Source organism: Dermacentor andersoni, chromosome 8 (genome assembly GCF_023375885.2).
Source record: "Dermacentor andersoni chromosome 8, qqDerAnde1_hic_scaffold, whole genome shotgun sequence".
NCBI classification, from domain to species: Eukaryota; Metazoa; Arthropoda; class Arachnida; order Ixodida; family Ixodidae; genus Dermacentor; species Dermacentor andersoni.
Genome location: NC_092821.1, coordinates 154,115,315 through 154,141,983, shown reverse-complemented (window position 1 = coordinate 154,141,983; position 26,669 = coordinate 154,115,315). Strand labels below are relative to the sequence as shown.

The 26,669-nt window shown below is 44.0% G+C and overlaps 1 protein-coding gene and 1 long non-coding RNA gene across 2 annotated transcripts; both read right to left on the bottom strand.

The window, feature by feature from the left end:
* Nucleotides 1-519: 519 nt before the first annotated feature.
* On the bottom strand, nt 520-14,176 carry LOC126525993 (uncharacterized). The gene is made up of 5 exons (XM_050173997.2): nt 14,114-14,176; nt 8,118-8,234; nt 6,172-6,300; nt 1,850-2,012; nt 520-798 (listed from the first exon to the last, which is right to left on the bottom strand). The coding sequence occupies exons 3-5, from the start codon at nt 6,192-6,194 to the stop codon at nt 520-522; spliced, it is 465 nt and encodes a 154-aa protein (XP_050029954.2). The 5' UTR covers nt 6,195-6,300; nt 8,118-8,234; nt 14,114-14,176.
* Nucleotides 14,177-23,698: 9,522 nt separating this feature from the next.
* Nucleotides 23,699-25,541, bottom strand: LOC129383235 (uncharacterized). The gene is made up of 2 exons (XR_008611118.1): nt 25,077-25,541; nt 23,699-23,829 (listed from the first exon to the last, which is right to left on the bottom strand). It is a non-coding gene; the product is annotated as an uncharacterized lncRNA (long non-coding RNA).
* Between the last annotated feature and the right edge of the window lie 1,128 nt (nt 25,542-26,669).

Genomic DNA, 26,669 nt, shown 5'->3' with positions numbered 1-26,669 from the left:
AAATTTCTTTTTTAATCGAGTTGTAACAATATGGTGTAGGTTGAAGTTCCCCTATATCCAATACGATCGAACTGATTATGTCCGTCAGATTTTGCCCTTTTAAGGCGATATGATTGCAATGTATACCGAGTGCTCAGGCTATACAGCACTTGATAAGGGGGCTCGAGCGATGAACTTGCCCTCCGTATCTGGAAAGCTAGGTGCGTTTGTATCCAGCGACATACCACCTGCTCCTCTACTTTCTCCTCTTCCTCCTCCTTGGCGACACTGTTTGTACTGTTTTAGAACACAAACCCTAATGTTACATTCCGATGACACTACGGGGATAGAATGGCAACGACGCTTGCGACCGGGACAGATATGCATGCTAATCAACAGTGGTGGTCACCCAGCAGGCCCCAGGTGCATCGGTGTGAATCTATAGTAGCTTGATTCTGTCGTAATAAAGGCTACGTTTTTAAAGTAGATATACGCAACGTGTTAGAACACATCCAGCCTTCAACAAACCTGTAACGTTTATCAGTGGGGCAAAGTACTTGCCCAAAGTCCTGTCTGCACTTTCGAGGCCGGGATGAAAAGAGTTAGAGATGCCAGCTGCCAGGCGACGCAGCCGATGACGGGCAGAACACCGACGCGCTTGGCCAGCATCCACAAGACCAGCGGCAAGCAGAGGAGGCCGCTCACAGATTGGGAGATCACAATGGCAGCGACGTTGAGCTGTGCGCAATCCACTCCCACCAGAGAGACGAGGTAACCGGTGGGAGTCTCCGCAAGGGCGCGGGCACTCATGCGCGTTGTCTGAAAAGGGAAAGGGTAACAAATTGACGCTCAATACAACTTCTTTAACTACTTCATCCATTTTAAGCCTATCTATCTATCTATCTATCTATCTATCTATCTATCTATCTATCTATCTATCTATCTATCTATCTATCTATCTATCTATCTATCTATCTATCTATCTATCTATCTATCTATCTATCTATCTATACTCTTACGCCAAACCAGTGACCGAAGTTGTCTATCATATTAGGTCATTATGTGGTCGTGATGCCGTCGTGGTCGTTCCATCGTCGTCATTCCCGCTTCGTGATCTGACTCTCGTCATGCCGTCGTCGTCCCACACATCTGCGATGACCCAGTGAACCAAGATGTCTACCAACTTGGGTCACAGGGTATATGTTTTCGTGGTCGTAATGCGATCGCAGTCGTTCATCATTGTCATCACAGCTTTGCAATATCGTCATTGTAACTTCAATATCTGACTCCCATCATGCCGTCGTCGTCACATAGTCGTCGCCGTAATGTCGTCATCACGCAATCGTCGCCATGGTGTTATCTCACCATCATCATATTGTGATGATGGTATGATGATGACAGTATTCTGTAAGAGACCTTCTAGTGGATTGTCCATTTCGGCGGCTGCTGATTGAATGCAGCTGTACGAGCGAGGAGGAGACGAGTGGCCCTAGCCAATCAGGAACGGCCGAAATAAACAGTCCAGTCTGTGGACTGTTACAGAATGCCTCCCCAGAAAGCGTATTTTCTTTACACGATGCATGCAACGACATGTGCATACGTGCTTACTGCAACATGGGCCTAAGGCTTATCCAAAAGTTTTCGTCTGTTTGTCTGTCCTTCTTGCCGCTTGCCTGCGGCAAACGGCCACTGCCAACTCTCCTGCCCCCTCTCCCCGGTGTGCACTCTCTCACTACAGCTCAGGTGTTCACGTTCCTCGCCAGTCATATAACCAGAGTCACGAACACCAGGCGCGGTTACATTCGTGTGGGAGAAGTTTTGGTTTTCCCAAACTAAAAGAAAACGCTGTGAAGCATGAGGCGCGACTAACCTTCGTGAACAGCGCTGCTTCCATGAGGGCCTTTAGTTGTACGGTGCATCGCAGGGATACGTATTCCATGAAACCAGAGAGAAACACGTCCATCACGCAGCTCGATACAAAAAGCACGGTCAACGCTCGGTCAGGCTGACTGCTGAAGTCCTCAATCAGTGCCCTAGAAGGAGATAATTTCTCATGCACTTTATGGTACATAAACTGTGCACGAAATCCTTCTCGTGGCGCGTTATTTACAATCACACAAATACATTTGAAATACGATGCACATGAAAATGCATATGCAAATTTCGACACATAGTACCGCATATTTACCACTCACACAAACAAACTAAATATGCTGCAAAAAGAACAACAAAAAATTTAATGTTGTAATGACCAATTTGCAAGCAGCATATATGTTATATATAGTAGATATTTATAGATACTCAACCTTTTACTAGCAAACAATAGAACAAAAGAAAGAACGTAACTGTTTTTTACTGCAACTGGTTGTGTTTTCATGTGTTTAGTGTTGTTGGGACGTTGTATGCCAAAGTTTGATACTTATAAGTTGTACGAAATCGAGGTATAGACCATATATGGGTGTTTCTTGTAGGTACTGTAATAACACCACGCTCTAGACATGATAAGGCTGTAATAAAGTACGAGAGTTCTCTGTTTGAAAAGTAGAGTGTGTTCAACAAACGGTATGAGTAAATGTTGTGAACGCGAACTATACTGAACCTTTGAAACGATTTGCAAGTGGTTCCCAGACGTTCAATGTTTCCAATGTAGCGAATTATCCTTTTTTGTAGAACAAGTGTTTTATTTATGTTTGTTTTTGTTGTTGTGCCCCAAATCAATGTACAATAATTTAAATGTGAGTTAAACAATGCGTGATATATTTGAAGTTTGGCCTTGAGTGGCAGCAGACTACGGCAGCGAGACACGACTCCTGTTACAGATGAGATTTTCCTACATAGGTAGTTAACGTGAGCATCCAAACTTAAGTTCGATGAAAAGTAAACCCCAAGTATTTTATGCGTATCAACAATATCTATTCGCTGTGAATCAAGAATTACTGGCTGGTGAGTAGGCACTATATTGGTTTTAGCATGAAATATAACAGCTTTAATTTTATTTAGATTAATCTCTAGTCTATTTATTTTTGACCACGACGAAGTCTCCGAAAGTACGTCGTCAGCTCTGGATATTAAATGAGGCAGGTTAATGTCAGAGATAAGTATCGTTGAATCATCTGCGTATATTACGTACTTAACTGTTGTGTCCATGTTCACAATATCGTTGATATAAACATTGAACATCAGGGGACCCAGAATACTCCCTTGCAGTACACCGCAAGTGGTAAGAATGACGAGCTACATTTATTAATGTGTACACTCTGGAATCTATTTTGAAGATAAGATTTAGTAAAGATAAGCAACTACCACCAATGCCATCTGATTCTAGTTTGTGCAAAAGAATGCTGTGGTCGAGGGAATAAAAGGCCTTGCTGAAATCTAAAAACATACCGAGTGTGAATTCGTTTTTTTTCAATGTGATGAACTATAGCTTCTTTCAGTGTCAGCAGTGCAGTTTCAGTAGACCTGCCGCTTCGAAAGCCAAACTGTGCATCTGTTAGAACATTAAATTTATTGAAGAACCGCGTAATTCGATCAAAGAGTATTTTTTCTAGGCTCTTAGAGAAGACAGGAAGGACAGAAATAGGTCTGTAATTACTTTCTATGTTACGATCTCCTCCCTTAAAAATGACTGATATTCTGGCTCTTTTCATAGCTTCTGGAAAAACTCCAGATTCTATAATTAAGTTAAAGATATGTGCAAGAACTTCTGTGATGAAATGTATAACATGTTTTATAGGAGAGATCTGAAAATCATCGGCATCGAGTGATTTAGTATTATTTAAGCGCATAAAAGTGTGATACACTCCATTTTTATCTGTTGGATCAAGAAAGATGCTCTGCTTCATATTACGGCGTCCTGTAGCCAATTTCATATGTTCATTACATGGAGTTATTGCGTTTAAGAAGTGGTTGTTGAAGTGATATGCGAGTGATGTGCCAGTTAAATCGCGACCGCCAAGTGTTAAGGATTCAGACAGAGCATGTTTATTTTCACACCCAAGTATATTATTGATGAGCTTCCAAGTGGCGTTACATCGTTGTCGACCAGCATTTTCAAAAATACGACGATAATAGGCTTCCTTAGCACGTCTGAGTTCTGCATTTACTCCATTCCGAAGTTTATTAAATTCTTTCAACACGGCCATAGAGTGTGTGCGCAAGAATGAATGATAACAGATATTTTTACTTTTTATCATTTTCAGATGCTCACGGGTGACCCAAGGTTTTTTAGACTTTTTCACAGGTTTGAAAGTTTTGAAAGGAAAATGTTTCGCGTAGATACGAATAAAAATTTTAATGAAGTCATCATAAGCGTCATTTGCAGTTTTCTTCTCCTTTACAGTGGACCAGCTTTGATTCATTATGTCGTTTTTGAATAATTCAATACTCTCAGCTGTTATTTGTTGAATAATCAGCTGCTCCTGTCGTAAATTTTTATCTAGTGGTTCGTTATCGTAATTTAGAAAGACAGGACAGTGGTGACTAATATCAGATGTGATAGTACCTGCGCTGTAGACAATAGTGTCAATATTTGTCACGATAACATCTAAAGCCGATGCTGTGGAACATGTAATACGAGTGGGTGTCGTAATTAAGTTAGTAAATCCAGTGGAATTTAACAGGGTGTTTAGTTCGCGGGAGACATTGCTTTCTTCCATCATATTAATATTGAAATCTCCTGCAGAAACCAGGTGTAAGCTGTTATTGTATTCCAATATTGTATTCATTGTACTCCAATATGAAGTAATACGCAATTTGATCAATACTTAATCTAAAAGCGCTGTCGTTTCAAGCTGTTCGAGCAGTTTTACGTCCGGGAGTGTGGCGCCCTCTCTGTGCGCCCCCCTGACTCACAGCGCGCATTGAGCTGCAAGCAGAACATAGCCTCCGAGATGGGCAGCTCATAGCGGGCCTCCGACGCTTTTTCGAAGTGTGCGTGACGCACCTCCACTAGTTTTCACGGGTGCGGAGGAAACGCGCTGTTTTGCAATGAAGGATTAATCGGTGCTACCTTAGCTCTGAATTTCTGATTATTGCCCCTACCAACACGTAGATCAGCGTTTCAACCAGAGACTTCCATCGGAAGCGCAGGAACCACTTTGTGACAATCACATCTTCACCGAAGAGATTTTGTTGTGAGGTGGCAATGGTGGCGCTGGCTACGGCTGTCACAGTTCTTGGGCCAAGCTCAATCGCGGTTCGTGCGAATTAACCGTGCGCGCGGACCGTGGCAAAGCGAGCGGCCGCGGCTTCACATTGCGTCAGCATCTTTGGAAGTGGCACATGGAGAGGCAGCGCCGTCGTCCCTGATACGCGATTGGCTCGACGCGCATTTGATAGCGCTGTAATACGATAGCGCACGAGCGCAGTCACGTGGTTTTATTCCATATTTCGCAGGCTTTCCTTAAACGCCGAAAAACAATCGCCGCGCACCATGTGCGTTGCCACAAAAAATTTGGTCGGTCGTTTCAAAACCCGCTTTACAACACAACGAAACGCACCTCGCCCTAAAGCGAATATTAAAATTTTTGCATAATGCATCTTAGTTAATTACCTAATTAGGCGGGATATAAAAAATACTCTAAAAAGCGTCACCAACAGCAAAGCATATGCCGTTGGTTTCATTCAGCTGCGGTTAACCACTTCTTAAATCCTTGGCAAAAGTTACGTGAAACACCCTGTATAAACCTTTCCTAAACCATTTTTCCATATCATACACATTTTTGTCTATACGATATTGACAGGCTTACGTCAGGGTACACGTAATCAGTGTTAACAAGCTAACTTTCTTATCAATTCGTGGTCACAATCTTTTCAAAAACTCTGTAGTTAATAGTCGAATAGAAGCGCGAAGCCATAAGCACATAGCCTTGAAAAGACATTTTATACGAATCTCTGACAACTCCTGTGGAAATTGCACTAAATAAACTTTGTCCTCGTCACGAAATAAAATTTCGCACAAGGTGCATTAGACGCGCCCCTTTACAACCTGTGCTTCTAGAAGAGCGCATTGTATTCTGAGCTCAAGGAAACCGTCAACTATTTTACCTTTCTTCTGTATTGATTGGTCCGGCTACACATAGCGTAAATGCTAAACTGTAGGCGAAAACGAACAACAACAAAAGCGGATGCCCAGATTGCTCCAATGCAAAGCTCAAAGCAGAAGTAAAAGAAGTTCGTGGCATGACTCACTCAAGTAACGGCACCCGGATCATGTAATTTGCGAAGAATGCGAATCCTGTAATGACCACCCAGAGAGCCTCATACCACAGTACGCGTACGAAGCCGCATAAAATGTGAAATCCGGAATTGTGTCCAGTCCTGCAAACGAATAAGTTTCAGGTCGAGCAATTTGTTGTTGTCGTCATGCGTTGCTAACAAGAAAAGAGATTGATTGTTTGCGTTAAATTACTATCGTTCATTGCGCACCAAGTCTTATCTTGCGCACCATAACTTATCTGCTCAGCATTATAGTTTTGACAAAGGAAATTCGAGCTATACAATCGCATGTCGTGATCTGCGGCACCTTGCACGAACATTTAATAACGAAAATAATACTGAATTTAAGAACCCATTCTGAAATGTTCCATAGAGAATGTTATTGTCCGCACAAGAGCGCGTTCTCAAATTAGTTATTATTTTCGTTATTAAATGTTCGTGCAAGTCACCCTTGGTCAACATGCGGGCGAACAAAGGAAGACTCAGACTGGCGTCAAAGTTTCGACAATGGGACAGCTAGGTCTTCTTCAGAGCAGCTCTATGGACTGAGACCGCTGCACTATACGGATATTTGACAGCGCTAACATGGAGAAAGGACGGCGAAAGAGGCGACAAACGCCGACTCTTTCGCCGTCCTTTGTCCAAGTTCGCGCTGTCAAACATCATGGATCAACACCTGTAGCTCGGCCGCATACCTTACTACACTACACGGGCTTTCAAAGTTAAGCCATCAGTAAATCTAATAAAAATGCTATGCTGGCTATGCAGTTCTGGTTTACACAGATGGTTGGTTACTTTAGCGTACACAATCGCCGCGAATAAGTACAAGCAGCAATACATATTTCGCAAAAATTTGTCAGATCGCTTTTATTTTAGTATCGCGATTATAGTATAAGTCTTTATCAAGAACTTCCCAAGCGTCGTATTCAAATACAGCTACATTTTGTTTCATATCTCCAGAGCGTTTCTGTGACGAGATATTCATTATCAAATTTGACACTGAGAACGCGAAGTTGACATTTTCAAAGACGACAGTCCCCACAAAAAGACTAAATTTATTTATTTATTTATTTATTTATTTATTTATTTATTTATTTATCCAAAGAGAGAGCTCTTCGTTAACGAGTGTCCTGAGGTTATCAATGTAAACAACACCTATAACATAATCGCGGTCCGTCTTTCCACCAGTGTGTTTTCCCGTGCGGCTATGCTCAGCGAGATGCAGGCGGATTTGGCTATAGTCCGCTGCCTTCCGCACTTTCTCGGAGCCGCATCGGAGAAATCCTGCGACGCATCCCGCGTGGTGGTCAGGCGGAAGCACTGCGAGCAACGCGTGTCGGCGGCGCATCTGCCGTGACCGCCATGCGACCCACGTGCAGTGTCCGTTCTGCAACACACCTATATAGAAATCGTGAATGTGAAAAACTTCCTTCCGGCGTCTCCCGGACTTCCTCGAGCCCGTCTTCGCCATCTCCTGGGCAACAAGCGCCCACCCGCAACGTCCTGCCGATCTCGAACGCGGATTCCATCAAAATCCCCTCTGTTACTGCCGAAGCCCCCAGCGGTTGAAGACGGTGGCACGTAGAGGGCTGTATATTCGTCGGCCCTTCTACCATTCCTTATTAGACTTTCTACACGAAACAAATGTGTCGTTTACCCATACACCTACCTTCGTATTAGGTCTAACAGAGAACTTCTTAATATAAATAGGCTTATTAGCTATTTCGTCAATTATGTATTTGACGACATTAGTTCGTGAAAATTTTGCTCACCAAACTGCATACACCACCTGTGGAAGCAGGATTTGCGAAACCCTAGTAGCCTTCTTTTTTTTAAATTATTGAGTGTCTAACTTTAAGGGCTCTTTATACAGCTCTATTAAAAAGACATGCATATTCATTCAGTGTAGGCATTCATACCATTTGTGCAGCGAAGAACGTAAATGGCGGACAAGAAGCCGGCTTTTGATTCTTCGTATAACCGGAAGAATGTCGCTCTTCACTGTCCTGGACCGAAGGCCAGCATTGATGATATGCCTGTGGTGAAGAGTAGTTCCAACAGGTCAGAGGCAACTGCTAAATGAAGGTGTTCTTCCAAAACACTTTGCACACCTAGGCGTCGCGGTGATATCATAATATAACCACGCAATCTGTGCAGGATAGTTTATTTCTCTGATGGCCGCGACCTCACAAATTCTGAGCCACATTTTATGTCCCGAGCAACTGTTCTGCCTATTACTATTACAAGTCCCGATACGTAATTATCCAGGGAAAACACGGGGAAGGCGCGAGATGGAAACTCAAGACGATGAGCAAAACGAGAACAAGGTGAAAGCGGGAGAATGTTTCGACAAGTGGACTTGTCTTTTTCAAGGCGACATATGCTTTCCTCGGCATGGTATATATAGCTAGGCTTCTTCTAAAGTGGAGAGGGGGTAAGCCGGGTGGGCGCGGCCACGAGCGAAGGTGTGTTAACGGCGAGGGTGTAGAATTGAGGATAAAGGAGTGCTGTGCACAAGGCTGGTGACACGGCCGTCTGTCAGTCACGTGTCAACGGCCATGTGTGAGTCCGCGTGTCAACTGCGTGCAGAGCAGCTCTCTATTAAAAAAAAATAAATTATGGGGTTTTACGTGCCAAAACCACTTTCTGATTATGAGGCGTGTCATAGTGGAGGACTCCGGAAATTTCGACAACCTGGGTTTCTTTAACGTGCACCTCAATCTAAGTACCAAGAGTGTTTTCGCATTTCGCCCCCATCGGAATGCGGCCGCCGTGGCCGGGATTCGATCCCGCGACCTCGTGCTCAGCAGCCTAACACCGTAGCCACTGAGCAACCACGGCGGGTTAGCAGCCCTCTATTGCCTGCCTCACTGGTGGTCGGGGGCTATCTTGTCTGTGAAAGATGTAATACAAGGAGCGGCAGAAACCGGTGCCCGTCAAAAGAAATATATATAAAGAAATACTGAAATGGAAAAAAAATAAAAGGAAAAGAAAGAAAGAAAGGCGAAGAAAATAAACGAAATAAAGAAAAGGAAAGAAATGTAAAAAAAGAAGAAAGATGAAAAAATAGACAAAGCAACCAAACTAAGTTTTGTCGCCTATAGTTTGAAATTTAGCATAGCGAATAGATTCTAAACTTCCCATTGAAGCGTTTATGCCTATTGGTTGCAATGTCTTGAACTAATGGATAACGTATGATTCTCTGTATTTTCTTGCTCGTTCAGAACGGAAATTTGACTGTAATATGTAGAGTTTAAGTTCATCAAAGTTATGACCTGGTAGGTCGCAATGCTCGGCGACGGCTTTGGGAAGCTTTTTAGCTGTGTCCACGCGATGTCCGTTAATTCCGACGTTCATTGATTGCCCGTTTCGCCGATATATTGTTTCTTACAGAAGGAACATTCAAACATATAAATCACATCCAAACTTGTACAAGTAAAGCTAGTTTTGACTTCGTGTGTATAACTATTTGCGGTGCTTTTAATTTTAATGTCACTTTGAAGGTGCCTGCAGGTTTTCCACCTGGGGCGACAATATGCTTTTATTACGGGGTGCTATGTAGACCGTCGTGTCGAGGAAGCTTATTTGACTAGGAGAGTCGTGAGCAGTAAATTTGACACTCGGGTAAAAGCGATTGAAATGGCTAATTAATCGGTTAACACGCTTGTGCCGTGTTCCCATATTATAATTACGTCGTTGATGTAACGAAGATAGGCGTGGGGTTCTGAAGGGCAGAATTTCAACAGGTCTGCTTCAAGCTGTCCCATGAAAATGTTCGCATACGTGGAAGCAAATGATCTCCCCATGCTAGTGCCGAAAGTTTGCAGGTAGTTAATAGAATAGGATCCGAAATATTTGATCGTGACAACCAACCTAAGGAGCGGCAGCTAAACTTCAGGAGCGTGCGCTGGGGCATTGATTGCGAGAGAGGGATTTCGATACGGCTTCAATTTCTTCGCTCATGGGTATGTTAGTGTAAAGGGCAGCAACATCCAAAGTGACTAGAATAGCGCGGTCGGAAATGATTTGGCTGGATTTGGTTAGAAAGGATTTGGGAAAGGATTTTGATACGTAGTTATGTTGCATGAATGAGAAGATACGCAGTTTCATGCCGTAAGGGTCGCATACGTGGGAGCAAATGATCTCCCCATGCTAGTGCCGAAAGTTTGCAGGTAGTTAATAGAATAGGATCCGAAATATTTGATCGTGACAACCAACCTAAGGAGCGACAGCTAAACTTCAGGAGCGTGCGCTGGGGCATTGATTGCGAGGGAGGGATTTCGATACGGCTTCAATTTCTTCGCTCATGGGTATGTTAGTGTAAAGGGCAGCAACATCCAAAGTGACTAGAATAGCGCGGTCGGAAATGATTTGGCTGGATTTGGTTAGAAAGGATTTGGGAAAGGATTTTGATACGTAGTTATGTTGCATGAATGAGAAGATACGCAGTTTCATGCCGTAAGGTTCGCATACGTGGGAGCAAATGATCTCCCCATGCTAGTGCCGAAAGTTTGCAGGTAGTTAATAGAATAGAATCCGAAATATTTGATCGTGACAACCAACCTAAGGAGCGACAGCTAAACTTCAGGAGCGTGCGCTGGGGCATTGATTGCGAGGGAGGGATTTCGATACGGCTTCAATTTCTTCGCTCATGGGTATGTTAGTGTAAAGGGCAGCAACATCCAAAGTGACTAGAATAGCGCGGTCGGAAATGATTTGGCTGGATTTGGTTAGAAAGGATTTGGGAAAGGATTTTGATACGTAGTTATGTTGCATGAATGAGAAGATACGCAGTTTCATGCCGTAAGGGTCGCATACGTGGGAGCAAATGATCTCCCCATGCTAGTGCCGAAAGTTTGCAGGTAGTTAATAGAATAGAATCCGAAATATTTGATCGTGACAACCAACCTAAGGAGCGACAGCTAAACTTCAGGAGCGTGCGCTGGGGCATTGATTGCGAGGGAGGGATTTCGATACGGCTTCAATTTCTTCGCTCATGGGTATGTTAGTGTAAAGGGCAGCAACATCCAAAGTGACTAGAATAGCGCGGTCGGAAATGATTTGGCTGGATTTGGTTAGAAAGGATTTGGGAAAGGATTTTGATACGTAGTTATGTTGCATGAATGAGAAGATACGCAGTTTCATGCCGTAAGGGTCGCATACGTGGGAGCAAATGATCTCCCCATGCTAGTGCCGAAAGTTTGCAGGTAGTTAATAGAATAGAATCCGAAATATTTGATCGTGACAACCAACCTAAGGAGCGACAGCTAAACTTCAGGAGCGTGCGCTGGGGCATTGATTGCGAGAGAGGGATTTCGATACGGCTTCAATTTCTTCGCTCATGGGTATGTTAGTGTAAAGGGCAGCAACATCCAAAGTGACTAAAATAGCGCGGTCGGAAATGATTTGGCTGGATTTGGTTAGAAAGGATTTGGGAAAGGATTTTGATACGTAGTTATGTTGCATGAATGAGAAGATACGCAGTTTTATGCCGTAAGGGTCGCATATCGAATCAACAAGCAAATAATGTGTCTAACAAGAACTGCATAACCACACGGATGTTCTGCTTAAATCTTTTTTTATCTGGAGCTTGGGTTGTAGCACCGGACGGGCTCAGGACAACCCGAAAGCCCGAGCCCGGCCCACCCCGCGGGCCGGCGCGTCTGACGTGTTTTTCGGCGGGCGCGGACCGGTCCCGGGCCGTGCTCTGGCACCTTCATTGAAGTTCGGCCCTCGAGCCCACGCGAGCGTCACGGATCGCATGGTCCAAGGAATTCTGTGCCAAACTGAAGTGACAAGTGCAAATAGCTGGCTTTTAGTAACCTTAGCAAAAAAAGAAAAACAAATGAAGCTCTCATTTTTTTTTTTTCTTTTCCAGAAAAACGAACATCGCTTCCGCGTAAGGAAAAAAAAGTTATGCAAGATACCTCTCTTCAGATCATTTCCGTGTTACTGTTTTTGCAATTGCACGATTAGGAACCTTGATATTATTATATCATTGTAGCGCTGACGCAAGAGGTGCATCTTTCTACTTGTGCGTTTATTTTATGCGGTATGCGCGTGAATTGACCTGTTTGTATATGTATAGATATTGTGGCATGTTGAATAACCTCATGGGATCAAATCGTACAATCAAGGTAAATGCATGCGCACAAGCGGAAGCCCCAGGCGATAGGCCAGACCTGAGGTTCCCATGGGAGAAACAAATATTTCGGTATTTCATCGCTTATACACTGCAGCCGATTAGAACCCCAGAGGGTGGGGCGGACACATACGGCACAATCTGTGAGTCGCGAACACAATTTTAGTTCAGCCGGGTATGTACTCCAAGAGAGGAGGACCTGCTTGAAGCCGGATGGCCTGGACAATCTGCTCTTTTTGCACAAGAACCTTTGCACGCTCCTATTTTTGTGACATCGTTTTCGGGTACAATCCTTTTATGTCATTGCGTGTTATTTTAAACGTATTTCCTACGTTTATTTAGAAAAAGGCAGGGACCTTATATCCGGGATAGCCTGAAGCATGGTGTGCGACAGCCTGATTATATAATTTATATTGTAGCTCTTGATTACGTTTTCGTGTGAAAGTTAGAATATAAACGATTAACATTTCATCTACTTTTGCTTGCTGTTCACCATATACAACCTTGCTGCAACAAATTATTAATCACGAGCCTCTTTCCAAAATTTGTGTAATCATTATTGTTCCCAACGTGAAGTGTAGACAAAATCATCAAAGAGAATGCCCTGAGTTTCCTTCTATCCGCTTTTTCGTGCTAGTTGTCACTATTTCGTGTAATTTGTCACTATTCTTTTATTGTAATGACTTTTCATGCATCTCATATCCTGCGGTATTATGTGCCAAAACCACGATACGATTACGAGGCCTGCCGTAGTGGTGTCCGGATTAATTTCGATCACCTGGAGTTCTGTATCGTTCTGTATCTACACATGGGCATGTCACCCCCATAGAAATGCGGCCACCGTGACCAGGAATCAAACCGGCGTCCTAGAGGTTAGCAGCGCAACAGCTCAACCGCCGAGCTACCACCCCGGGTAAAACAACATTTCAATGCATGTACACTCCGGATTTTCTGCCTGAGCATCCTCTACACAAGGTCAGGCACCAATAATAATAATGATCATCAACGAATTCTATCCAGCGTGCCCGGGCCAGGACGGGTCTGGTCATGCACACGCGGGCCCTGGCTAAGCTTAGTAACGAGCGCCTGGCCCCGGGCCGGGCCCAGCCTTATTAACGCGGGTCCGGGGTGGGCCATGGCTTAGAACCATGGACCCAGGCCAGGCGGGGGACCCACGCCGGGCCAGCCTGGGTCTCGAGCCTGTGCATGTGCAGTGCTCTAGTTTGGGTCACTCGCTTATACGCGACCACACATTGGCTAGGTCGGAATCAATACACGATGATGTAATTATAAATAGTTATACTTCCTTTTTCGCAAGGCTCATGAGTGTTCCATGAGCTCTGAAGAAGTGGAAATATGGTAGAAAACCGGATATTTATTTGCCGAGTCACGCTTTCAGAGAGCTCCTTGGCTCGCCAGCTGTAACGTGCATTACAGTTTTCGAAGTCAAACACCGCGAAACGGACCTGCGACAAAGGCTCCGACAACATCGCTATAGTGCTACAATACTTTGAAACAAAACGTATGCTTCGCATAACCAAGCAAGAATATCAAGTGCATAAGCAGTGCTGCATAATACATATCGAACGTCTTCGTGTCGTCAGGCGCCTTCTTAATAGAAACATCATCTGTCGTTCTGTCTTCCGCCTCTAGGCAGGTGTTAGAACGCAATACGCAATGAAGTTCTTTATAAAACCAAAGCAACGTCTCCAGGGTCAAACGGTGCCAGGAGTGACACGAGGTACAAACTCATCAAGACTAAATTTCACTCACCGATATACTGCACTGCCCACGACCTTACCGAAAGGTGAAAACGTTTCTTCACTCGCACCACGTCGTACCTGTGAGAAAGAGAGAGAGCAAACAAAAGGGGAGAGGCAGAGAGGTTAAGCTGATTAAGTGCCGGTTGGCTATTTTGCACAGGGGGATGAGGTAAGGGCAGCAAAGATGAGAAAAGAAGAGAATATTAAAAAAAACGCACCATTACGCACACTATGGTTTTTCGATCAGTCCAGTTGCTCTTAGAAAGCACACTAGCGTTTTTAAAGCAGTCCGGGCCCACGTCAGTGGGAGCAGGGTATGCCAGGGTCCAAGTATTTCGGCTTCCGTAATGAGATGGTTGTTAATCTTGCTGAGAACTTTCCGCTATCGTCTCTTTGCACCCGCAAATTTCCCCTTCCAGACTTGTGGTCTTTCCGATGAGGTACGGGTACTCCAAGCCATAGAGGCACGACAAATAGTACGACAAAACGGAGGTAACTCTCATTCGTCGCACCTGTGAATAAAGAGCGAGTCACTACCGTTTGCCAAATAGATTGCTAAACTATAGCCTCCTGCGCTTTCAAATTACTTTCCGAGTAGCCATACAATGCAACTGCGGGTGGAGGGATGGATGGATGGATGTTATGAGCGTCCCCTTTGGAACGGGGCGGTGGGTTGTGCCACCAAGCTCTTGCTATTATACTGCCTAATGTCCTCCTTAGGTTAAACAATAAAAAAGAGAAAAACAAAACACTATGAACTACCCCACCCAAATTTTCTGATCCCCTATTTCGAACTGTGCTATTGTACGTCTCCGTTTTTTGTTGTTTCCCTACTTTTCTTCCACCAATCCTCAAATCGCCTCTTACTAATGCCTACTGCGGACATGTTTACTTTTCCACTGCTCTCGTTGAACCCAAGTGCTTCAAGGAGGCCAGTGGCGCCTAAATCGACCGCTGGGTAGACGTCTTCACATTCCAATAAAACAAGCTCCATAGCCTCCCTAGCTTTACCGCAGCAAGCACATGTTTCTTCTTTCTTCTTATATCTCGCTTTATAGGTGCGTGTTCTAAGGCATCTCGATCTCGCTTCGAAAAGTAATGAGCTTCCCATTGAGTTATCATGAATTGTTTCTTTCCTGATTTCGTTTTTTCCTCTTAAGTAGTTACTCATGGCAAGTTTCTTTTCCATTGCCGCCAGCCATGAGATTATTTCAGCCTCTCTGACTTTCCGCTTGGTCTTCTTTGTTGCTGTATTGCCCACCCTACAGGCCGCATACTTGCTGGTAAGCTTCCTAGTCCTTTTCCTCCACTGTGAATCAATGTTTTTCCTGTACAGATACCTGAACACTCTCTCCACCCATTTACTTTCATCCATATTCCTCAGCCGTTCTTCCTACTCAATTTTGCTGCGAGCTTCCCTCACTTCAGAACTAGTCCAGCCCATATTACCCTGCACAGCTTCATTTGTAGTATTCCCGTGAGCGCCCAATGCGAGGCGACCCACTGACCTTTGGTTGCCGTCGAGTGCTGATTGTACCCCTGATTTAAAGCAAACAACCACATTCCCAAAAGTTAGTCCTGGAACCATTACACCTTTCCACATACCTCGGAGGACCTCGTACCTATTGTATCCCCATAGCGCTATGTGCTTCATTATGGCTGCATTTCTCTTCCCCTTCACTGTTATTGTTTTTTCCTGCGTTTCCATATATCTATTGACTTCTTTTATCCATATACCAAGATATTTATATTCTGTTACCCGAGGTATTTCCTGGTCCTGTATCTCCACTGTCTGTTCACTGTTTTCATTGAATACCATCACACCTGATTTTCTAACACTAAATTTCAAACCTAGATTGTTGCCTTCCTGCCCACAGATATTAGCCAGACGTTGCAAATCACTTCGCTTGTTAGCTAGGAACACAATGTCGACCGCATAAAATAAACCTGGTAGCTGCTGCTCTATTACTGTCACAGTAATAGGACGGCCACATTTAGAGAGCGCCACCTACGTGTCGGCCACCGCTGCTCTTACAGTGGCATTCGACGTAGGAGGTAGGAGTAATGTACGCGAATGCTGTCGCGTGTGCTGACAAGTGTAAAACTGGTGCCGACCTGGCTTCGCTACTGCAGAATACTGTGGATTTCGGCGCATATGCGCTGCCGTTGTAAATGCGCAATATGCTAAGGCTTAGCTGCATGTTGCAAGCGACTCCGAAAAGCTGCGATGATGTGCTTCATTGCTTCTTCCTCGCTGATTGTTGTTTCTCAAGTTCAGTGTCTTTAGCTCGTAATATGGAACTTAGCAGTAATATCGACAATTTCTCTCTTTTTTTTTTTACTGTTTAGCTGTTAGAAATGAATACACGTGCGCTCTCACCTCAATTTTATCCTTGTCGTAGACGGGACTGCTTCGAAAAAATGTGCACAAGAAGCTCCCCATTGCGGCAACCATTAGCAGTAAGCGCGACGTGGTCGCCAACGACAGCTCATCCGGTCTACTGTAGACAGCTTCCTGGAAGAAGAGATGGATTAATAACCTTTTTTTTTATCCCGGCCACGGCGGACGCATTTCATCATCATCATCATCAGCCTGGTTATGCCCACTGCAGGGCAAAGGCCTCTCCCATACTTCTCCAACTACCCCGGTCATGTACTAATTGTGGCCATGTTGTCCCTGCAAACTTCTTAATCTCATCCGCCCACCTAACTTTCCGCCGCCCTCTGCTACGCTTTCCTTCCCTTGGAATCCATTCCGTAACTCTTAATGACCATCGGTTATCTTCCCTCCTCATTACGTGTCCTGCCCATGCCCATTTCTTTTTCTTGATTTCAACTAAGATATCATTAACTCTCGTTTGTTCCCTCACCCAATCTGCTCTTTTCTTATCCCTTAACTTTACACCTATCATTCTTCTTTCCATAGCTCGTTGCGTCGTCCTCAATTTAAGTAGAACCCTTCGATGGGGGCGAAATGCGAAGAGATCAGTGTGCTTAGATATTGGTGCACGTTAAAGAACCCCTGGTGGTACACATTATTCAGAAGTCCCCACTAAGGCGTACCTCGTAATCAAATCGTGTTTTGGCCCATAAAACCACATATTTTCTTTATTTATAAAATTTTGCAGAAAGTGGCACTGCAGAAATAAGGATAAATATTGTAACGTTGCGACATTGGATAAATAATGGGATGTAACACAACTGTGAAAAACGAAATTAACTTTTTGTAGGGTGAACTAGTGACCATAAAAGCAAGTTACATTCAAAGCACAACGATAGCGGCGAACACAGTCGGCGATCGTGGAAAATCTGATCAGCTGGTCAAGCGCGTCGACCTTTATACATGAGTTGTCGGAGGATCCAGAGTAATCGCGGATGCCTGCGTGTCTTCCAGAAAGTACTACACAACTCTCGTCGCGCTTACAAGCAGATTACACAAGGTTGGTCACAACAGACAACGGATAGAACCACCGATAACACCCGAGAAACTTCCGATACATGCAGGTGCGTTCCGCCGTGAGCGACAAGGTTTAACATTCGTTAGCCGGTGAAAAAGAGTCAGCCGAGAGATGTAAACAAGTAGGCGTGTCTATATATTTGTGTGCGTTCTTAACAAAGCGTACTCACTTTAACAGAAGAACTTGACAAAGGTAACACAAGAATTGTTCAGTCTTAAAAACTAGCTTTAATGGAGGACAACTTCCATTTCACTATTTATAATTGTGTAGTACTTTCACGTATACATGTAAAACGCAAAAATGCTCTCATCACTCAATTGCTATAGACTTTGAATATGTGCTGCACTTAAAAACGAAAGCAATATTCTACCGACTGTAGACAGCAGAATCCAGATTTATTGCCTCTCACACTTTATTTACCAAAATTGCCAAAAAGCGGCAAGTATAAAAAAGCGAAAGAAGAAATTGCACGAAATGTCAACGTTTATTTTAATTTTTTCGACGTGCACAATACATTAGCACAGTTTAAAAAAAAACTTCGGAATAGCCTGCTTTTAGAAGTCACCGCCCAAACACTCCGTAAAAATGGTTAACCGTTAAAGCTGAAACGTGCTGCACCAGCGTTTATCAGCGGGTTAATACCGGCGGTTCAATAAATGAAGTCTTGATAGGCTGCCAGATCCTCGTGGCGCAGTTGCTGCTTGCGCTCCGCTGCACGAGCCTGTTCTTGTACCCGGGCTGCAGCATCGGCACGGCGTAGACGAGCTCGTTCTCGGTTCTGCTCGCGGCGTTCCTGATCGAAAGCTGCCTGCTCCTCAGGAGTACGTATGATGCGTGGCCGACACATTTCGGAGCCGGAGAGCAACTGCTGTGCGCGCACTTGGCTGCGATGGAGAGCAACGACATCACTACTGGCGCAGCCAATCGCGCGCCTCTCTTTCTCTCTCTTTTTTCGTGCATGCGCATGGGGTTGCGCTGGAGGAGTTTTCGGCGTACAGGCGATAGACGGACTGACGAATTGGCTAGCCATATATAGCTTCGCTGTAAAACGTCAAAACGCGGGTATCAAACTTGGCAACGGCTGCCGCCTTTAGATCAGAATCAGAAACAGTCTTTATTTTCCTCAAGGAAAAATGGACCCCACACAAAAAGCTGCTCATTGAGCAGCTTGACGAGGCCTGGGGCCCTACAGGCAGTGGCAACAGCGGCCAAACAGCAGTGTACGTCGTACACCCGTACGAGAAAAAAAAAGCAACATCGAGAAACAACGCAAAAAAAGAAAGAAACCGCTCGCACCAAGCTGTGAAGAATGAGTAAAAAGAAATTTACATATACATACACCAATACAAAACTATATTGTACACTGACATGTTATATTCACACGTACACGCGCAAACACCCGCGCACAAGTGGCGCGCATACGCCCATATATACGCATATATATATATATATATATATATATATATATATATATATATATATATATATATATACACAACTCAAGTGCACAGATGTATACCTTCAAGTTGAATATTTTATGAAGAATGAACTGCTGCAAAAACAGAGAGCGAGAGAGAGAAAAAAATCGAACTTAGTCAATGCCTGCAAAATCATTCCAAACTAATCCACACAAAACAACGCACCACGCCGAATGTAAACCACATGATATAAATCTGCTACCGATTAAGCAATTGTGTCTAAATAGTGTTCCATTAAAGCACGTTTATTGACTGCGGGGCCAGCAATTAAGGTTGTATTAGCGTTCAGGGTGTAAGGTATTACACACTTTAACATTTGTTGACCGTAATTCGTGCGAGTTTTGGGAAGACACCACTTTTCTAATTGTCGAGTGTTGGCTGCTGGTACGCGTTCTTTGAGTGCTGATATTGTGATAAGGAAGTTAATACGAAGCGTGGCTTTAATGGTGAATAAAGAAACAATGATGTGCGGAAGCATCACATTAAACGGCAGAGTTCTTAACCGAATAAAAAGCGGTTTGGAGTGTGCACAGTACTATTCGTCTGCAACGATAGGAATCGCTTTCTTTTGCAGGCTCACAATTATATTCATGTTAGTCGGTGATGCCGTGCCCCAAACAAGATGATAATATGCAATGTGTGATTGAAATCATGAAACATATATCTGTTTTTTAATGTGCACTGGAATAATGCCACGACACCGGGAAAGTGCTCCAACAGCTTTTGATAAACTTAGGGCTACGTAATTAGTGTGCTCAGTCCATCGAAAGTGCTCATCAAATATAACCCCCAGTGTTTTGTGGCGGCTGACGACCTCAATAATATTATTACCTAGGTTAACGGTTAACTTAGTTCCTATGTGACGCTTTATAGAGCGGAGAACAGCTTTTAACTTAGTTGTATTTATTTTGAGATTGTTTAGTTTAGACCAATTTAAAAGGCTGTTTAGGGTATTGTTTGCTTGTGAAATTATTTCTATAGCCGAAAGACCGGATATAAATATGGAGGCGTCGTAGGCATAAATTACAAAATCAGCTTCTGTCGAAATTGTTACCACATCGTTTATGCAGACATTGAGAAGAAAAGGTCCTAATATGTTGCTGTGAGGGGCGCCGCATTTCATATAACGTTTGGATGAACGAAAACCGTCACTGTTCACTACTTGTTCATGGTCTTTAAGATATGAACTAAAAATTTGAAGTGTCCTTCCCCTGACTCCATCCTTATTTACCTTATATAAGAGAATGTTATGGTCTGGACAATCGAAAGCCTTACTAAAATCCACAAAGATTCCTAATGTTAAGAGTTTGTTTTCAATATTCTGTAAAATAATTTATTTTTGGACTAATAAAGCTGATTCTGTAGAAAAACCTTTACGGAAGCCGAACTGAGACTGTGATATTAACTGATTAGTATCAAAGAAGTTCTGCAAACGTTTGAGCAGAATTTTTATAGCACTTTCGAAAAAAGGGGTAGAATAGAGGTGGAGCGATAATTACTCATAACGTTTTTCGAGCCTTACTTGAAAATGACTCTAACCTTGCCCAGTTTCATTCTTGCAGGGACAACACACGATTCTAGTGAAAGGGTAATGATATGACACAGAGGTAGTGCAAGAAAGTCAGCAACAAACTTTACTGGTTTAGTTGTGAGGCCTTCGACATCAGAGCTGGAATTATTTCATAAAGACATAAGAATGGTAAAAACTTCTGATGGATCTGTTGGGCTAAGAAACACTGAGCTGGTTGTTTTACTTGAAACAACAGAACACGTATCTTCGTTATATTTTGATGTTGCTTGCACGGTGAAGAATTGTTGAAGCAATCGGCTAATAGTACGCTTGATTTTGGTGACCCGTTAATAATCAATTCGCCAATGCCATTCGATACATTTCTATTGCTAATTACCTCATTTATTGTACGCCGAATTAACTTTGGATTATGCTTGCTTCCAGCGAAAATTCCCGAGTGATGGTCACGCTTGGCTTTGCGCAAATCATTATTTACTTTATTGTTAAACTGCTTAAACACAACGTAATCATTAGGATTTCTGGTTACCAGGAAGCTGTGGTACAGGCGGTTCTTTTTAATCATTCTTAAAGGCTAGGTGAAACCCATGGTTTCTTTATTTTTTGGGATGATTGTCTCGTTTTTAATGGAAAACTTAATAAAGCCCTTTAAATTTATCAATGAACGCATTATAAGCCTAATCCATTGAACAATAGTTGAGACACTGTGTCCATGATGTCTCACTAATCAGTCGCCTGAATGATTGTAGTTTGGTATTAGTAATTGCCCGAAAGGTTACCGGTCTGCTTCGAACTGGTGCAGGTTGACGCTTGTCTATTGTAATAAAAATAGGACAGTGATCGTTTAGATCACAAGACAGTGTACCCGAAGATTTTAGCGTGATATCTATGTTAACAATAAACAAGTCAATAATGCTTGACGAAGGAACCGTGATTCTCGTTGGAGATGTGATGGTGTTGGTGAACCCATTGGATTCAATGGCCGTAAGAAATGTCCGTAGAAGACGGCCAAATGCGAAAACAGCCGCGTACTTAGGTTTATGTGAAAGTTAAAGAACCCCTGGAAATTATTCCGGAGTCCATCACTTCGGCGTGCCTAATGATAAAATCGTTTGTTTTTTCTTGCCCCGTAAAGCCCCAGAATTCAGTTAAATTTAACCTAGAAGGTCAGGCCTAAGTTTTCTTATTCTCTTACACATGAAATGCAGAAAGAAAAGAGAGTACTGCTGACTGATTGAAGTAGGATCTTGGTATAGGGCCTCAAATTCATGATTGGTCTTGCCTAAACTCAAGCAATAAAACAAAATAATATAAACATGAACTGTGTAACTCGGAACCAGAAATACCCACCACAATTCTACAAGCACTATGTATTTACGAAACCGTAAATGCTATACGTAACAGTGTGCAAAGCAAGAAGTTTGCATCAGGTAGCAGCACCATCGACCCAAAACCTAAACCTGTTATTTACGCATTGTCAGCACACTAACTTCGGAATTTACAATGTGAAAACATTCTTCGGCAGCCAGCATGTCAGTCACTGAAACTGTTTTGATGGCTGCATTTATTTCTTCTACTCTTATCTTTTATGAGGGCGTCAAGTAGAATAAACAGAGTGATGGGCAACTTTGTTAATGTTTCCCTGTGATGTCTAATACACAAGCTTCCATTAAATTCTCTCTCTCTATTTTCGTATCTCCTTACCCCCCCCTTCCCCATTGTAGGGTAGCAAGTCGGATTTTTTATTCTGGCCCAACCTCCTAACATTTCCTTTTTCTTCTGTCTATCTCTCGATGTTATTCTTACAGAAATGATGTACATTCAGTAATACGTCATTATCAATTGCGCACTAACGCTATGGGGCACGCGACATAACTGAGACGTCTGTCTATCGAGTTTCAGTGCTTTCTTTGCGTTCATGCTCGTTTGACCGAGACATATACAGCCATCATAGTAAAAGTTATTTACGGATCTCTTCGCCTAGTGCAGGTAGCAAACCGGAGGCTTTAACTCTGGTGAACCTCCCTGCATTTCTCTCATTTGCCTCTCTCTCTCTCTCTCTCTACGGATCTCTACTTACGATATACTTATAGTATTCTCGATTACTGTGATCACTTCCAATTTACTGCAGTAACAAACATGCCATGTTCTGTTATCGCAATTTGAGATGCTATAAACTGTCAGTAATATTATATAAATGCGCAAAATTATTGATCGCTACTTAGAGCCTTGTTGGTAAAGAAAAATAAAACACAGCGAAGTGAACGAACGAATGCCTGACAACGCTTGTTTTCCTCTTCGCAGCCGCTATCCTTAATTCCGAGGGTGTCTTGTACACTCGTAAGCCAACCATTGGCAACGAACTGCTGCGAATGTTTAAATGCTGAAGCATTTCTATGGTTGCCCTGCGGGAAAACTGTCCGTCCATCCTTCCTTCGCGTAAGATGATCGCTTTCAAGATAGAGCCAGCCAGCTGTGGAAGACGACGACGGCGAACGCGCGAGAAGTGGCACGAAAATTTGGGGTGAGCCAACTTGAAATCTGGGGCTAGGCCAACTTGAAGTTTGGGGGTGGGCCAACCTAAATTTGGGGATAAGTCAACCTAAATTTGGGGATGGGCCAATTTATATTAGGGCATAGGCCAAGTTGAAATCTGGAGGTAGGCCAACAAAATTTGATGGTGGGCAATCTGAACACCTCGCGGCAAGCGAGCGGGTGGAGACGCTTGGCGCGTTTTTATTGGGCCTTACCGAGGCACAGTCAGAGCGCAGGCGAGAGCTTGTGTGGACAAGCAACGCGCGCATAATGCAGGCTTTCGTGAGTGACCGCGAGGGTGACACGGCATCAACCGCAAGAACGGCCACTCCCATAGAGCTCAGCGGCTGAATTGACTGTAGCGCACCAAGCGGAAGGCATTAACTTCCGGTTTTGGGCGCACGCGTTTTGAACGCCACCTGGCACGTGCGACGCCCACTGAGCTGTACTCGGCGCTTTTTTTTTTCTGCTGCTGCTCAATCGCGCGCGGTCATAGTGCGGAAACGTTTATTTAATTAAAACGATTGCGAACGATTTTTACAAGCCTCCATCGAATCTGTGTCACGTGCTATTTCATAAAGCAGACTCAAGACGCCTTGTAAATGAGGAAATTTTTATTTTGCTTTATACAAATGGCTCGTTCTGGGCTTTGTGTGCGTTGGTCCAACGTGGTGGCACCAAGTAAGCAGCAGTAGTTCCCGCACGAAGTTGCGCCGGACGGCATAAGCTGAAGAAAAAAAAAATTACAAGCATGTGTCATTTTGGCATTTAGCCCTCATAGGAATACTGCGTGTAGAGGGGAAACGTGCTAAAGTGATGAATGGGCGACATTACAAACAAAAGCAATTAGCTATTGCATACATGGCGTCGAAAATACCCGACTCATTCCAAATCGTGCTATAACATGAATAAAACATCTGATTTCCAAGCATTCCCCCATCCCTGGGCACTACTTCCTGCACTTTAAAGCACAAATGCACGGGCGACTTCGCGTTTCCAAAACAACTTGCCATGGCCGACGCGATGGTACGCTACATACACAGAGGTGGACACAACACTGCTCTCAGCCAGACCATGCTAGATGTTCCCAGAATGCCTTTTACTCACGCTCAAGAGAAATGCGTAGGTGCAAAGCCTGCTTTCAGTCGTTCACAAGACAGAATTCTCGAGTTCTTGGTTTTTTGAGCTCCTCGGCGTTATCTCTTGCGCGCTCTGCCGGCGCAACCAACACGCTCCAGTCTTATCACTCTTGGCAATCGCTCGTCGCGTCTTCGACAAGCGTGAGTACCGAAAGTATACATGTTGCGGCGCCTTAGAAAGGGGGCCATAAACTTGTTTCAGTAAGATTCAGTACACGCCAAACTAACTGTCACCACGGCAGGCTTGCTTTTCTTTTGTTAACTGCTTCACAACCCCAGACGCGGCGAGCGGGCCTCAAGAGTATCCCAACAAAGTTACGAAATTAATTACAATAATTTTGGGGGTCAGAGAATGCGTCATGAACTTGTCCCAGTAAGATTCAGAACATGCGAAACTGAGTGCGTCACACAGCCGAGCTGCTTTTCGATAACTGCGTCACAACGTCGGGCGCGGCCACTGTGCATAATGAAGTAGCCCAAAAAAGTAACGAAATTAGTTACGATAATGTTATGGGGTCAGAGAAAGCGCCAAAGCTTGTCCCGGTAAGATTCAGTACACGCGAAACTGCGTCACACGGACGAGGTGCTTTTCGCTAACTGCGTCACAAAGCCGGGTGCGGCGAGCGTGCCGAAAAAACTACCGAAATAAGTTATAATAATGTTGGGGCTCACAGAAAGCGTCGCAAACATCTCCCAGTACGAGTCATTAACTCAAATGAACTACGCCAGGACGGCCGAGCTCTTTTTCGCTAACTGCGTAACAAGTCTCGGTTCCGTGCCGTAAAAGCCAAAACTGCTTGAAATGCGTCGCAGACTGTCACACAAAATATCTCACCTTGCTGTAGTCCAAAAGTTCAGTGGTGCCGTATCAAAGCGCTGAAGGAACGCAAGAATACTCCGGGAGCCCAACAAACACGCTACATCCAAAAGAAATGGGTCGCCGAACAGGCGAACTTCACGTGCGCAAACGTCCTCGCTGGCTTCGGTGGCCTTTCTGGCGCATGACGCATGCATCTGTCGCGCCTTGCGGCCTTGCGTGCCGCTAGCTTGTTGCTAGGTGACGCAAGAAAAATAAGACGCAAAGTATAAGCTCAGCTATGCGCAAAGCTCTTTAGTTTTAGCGGGAAAGAATAGAAACAAATATAACGTCTGTAACTTCATTTCACTTTCTTTTTTCGCTGCTCGCACCCACTAGCGGATGGGGTTAACACTAGCCCTGACGTGTTTCCTGTTGCCAGTTTTCGCCGAGTGCCCCCTCTTGTTGAATTCCTTTCTCTATGGCATCGCGTCGATGCACTCTCCCTTCACGCAATGCCTCAGGCGAAACTGCGGCCGCGGTGCTCCGCCGAGGCGCGCTCGTTCCTGGCATTCCGGCTCAATTGGTACGATTTTATTGAAGCGGTTCAATGCGGCAAGAAAATCTGTGAAATTGTCTACTGAAGCCCAAGCATCCTTTGCCACCGGAAAGGCCAGGGTAAACGCGCATAAGCTAGGAAAGGCAAGTAAGCAAAACTAAGCAAAAACGAAGACACAGCGGAGCGAGCAGTGCTTACGCTTTAGTAGACAATTCTCAGAATTTGTGTAGTTCTTTTTGTTTCTTTGCAGCCCCGGCGTGCTTACTTAGAGCACTTGCACGTTACGGAGCTGTGCTCTCTTCTCTCCAAACGTTTGCTCGATAGTGTACGTTTAGGTAGTCGCAAAAGCGGGAAATGCCACTCACTTGAGCAAATGTCAGGTCTTTCCTAAACAAGAAGTCGTTCAATGAGGCGACGAAGTAAATTGAGTGCAATGCACAAAGAAAATTGGAGGCACTCATGCCTTTGCAGCGCTGCGTGACAGCGCTGATTGTGAGCCACACCTGTCAACGCAAAAGAAAAAGAAATGTGCCAGATCAGCTTGCAGCACATTTGTCTCATTAAGATGCAACTTTTCTGCAATAGCAAAGTCATACAAAATTTGTTACGAGGATTAATATTTCCTTCTATACAGAGCAACGTGCTAGATAGTAAGATTAGCTTCAGAATTCAGAGCGGTTTCAGCGCGAAGGCACAAGGCACAGGAAAACTAGATGTAAAGAGCCTGGTCATGCGCCTGTTGTGTATAGTTCTCATCCTGTCAACGGGGCCCTTGCGCTACAACTGCATTACTAAAAGCATACTAGCGTGCCAACGTGGACCGCTTGTGTTAAGTTCAGCGCATCATGTATTCAAAAGAACTGACTGGTGAGCTAGTTCGTATTGCATAACGTGAGGTATAGCGCAAATGGAGCATGCAGGACGACAGAGAAGATGCAGACACAGCGCTGCTTCTTCATTTCCTCATGGTATCTCATATGCTGGGCTGACTTTGATCATTCAAATTTCTTATTAGGCAGAAAAGCAAGTTCATAGCCTGCCGTAGCAAACTAAGTACTAATTATTTAAAATAA

Coding starts and splice junctions, on each gene's coding strand:
- LOC126525993 (XM_050173997.2), bottom strand. CDS start 6,194: ATGATCCGGGTGCCGTTACTTGA. Junction 2,013..6,171: donor ATCCGGGTGCCGTTACTTGA/GTGAGTCATGCC, acceptor ATCTCCTTCTAG/GGCACTGATTGAGGACTTCA. Junction 799..1,849: donor AAGCAGCGCTGTTCACGAAG/GTTAGTCGCGCC, acceptor TTCCCTTTTCAG/ACAACGCGCATGAGTGCCCG.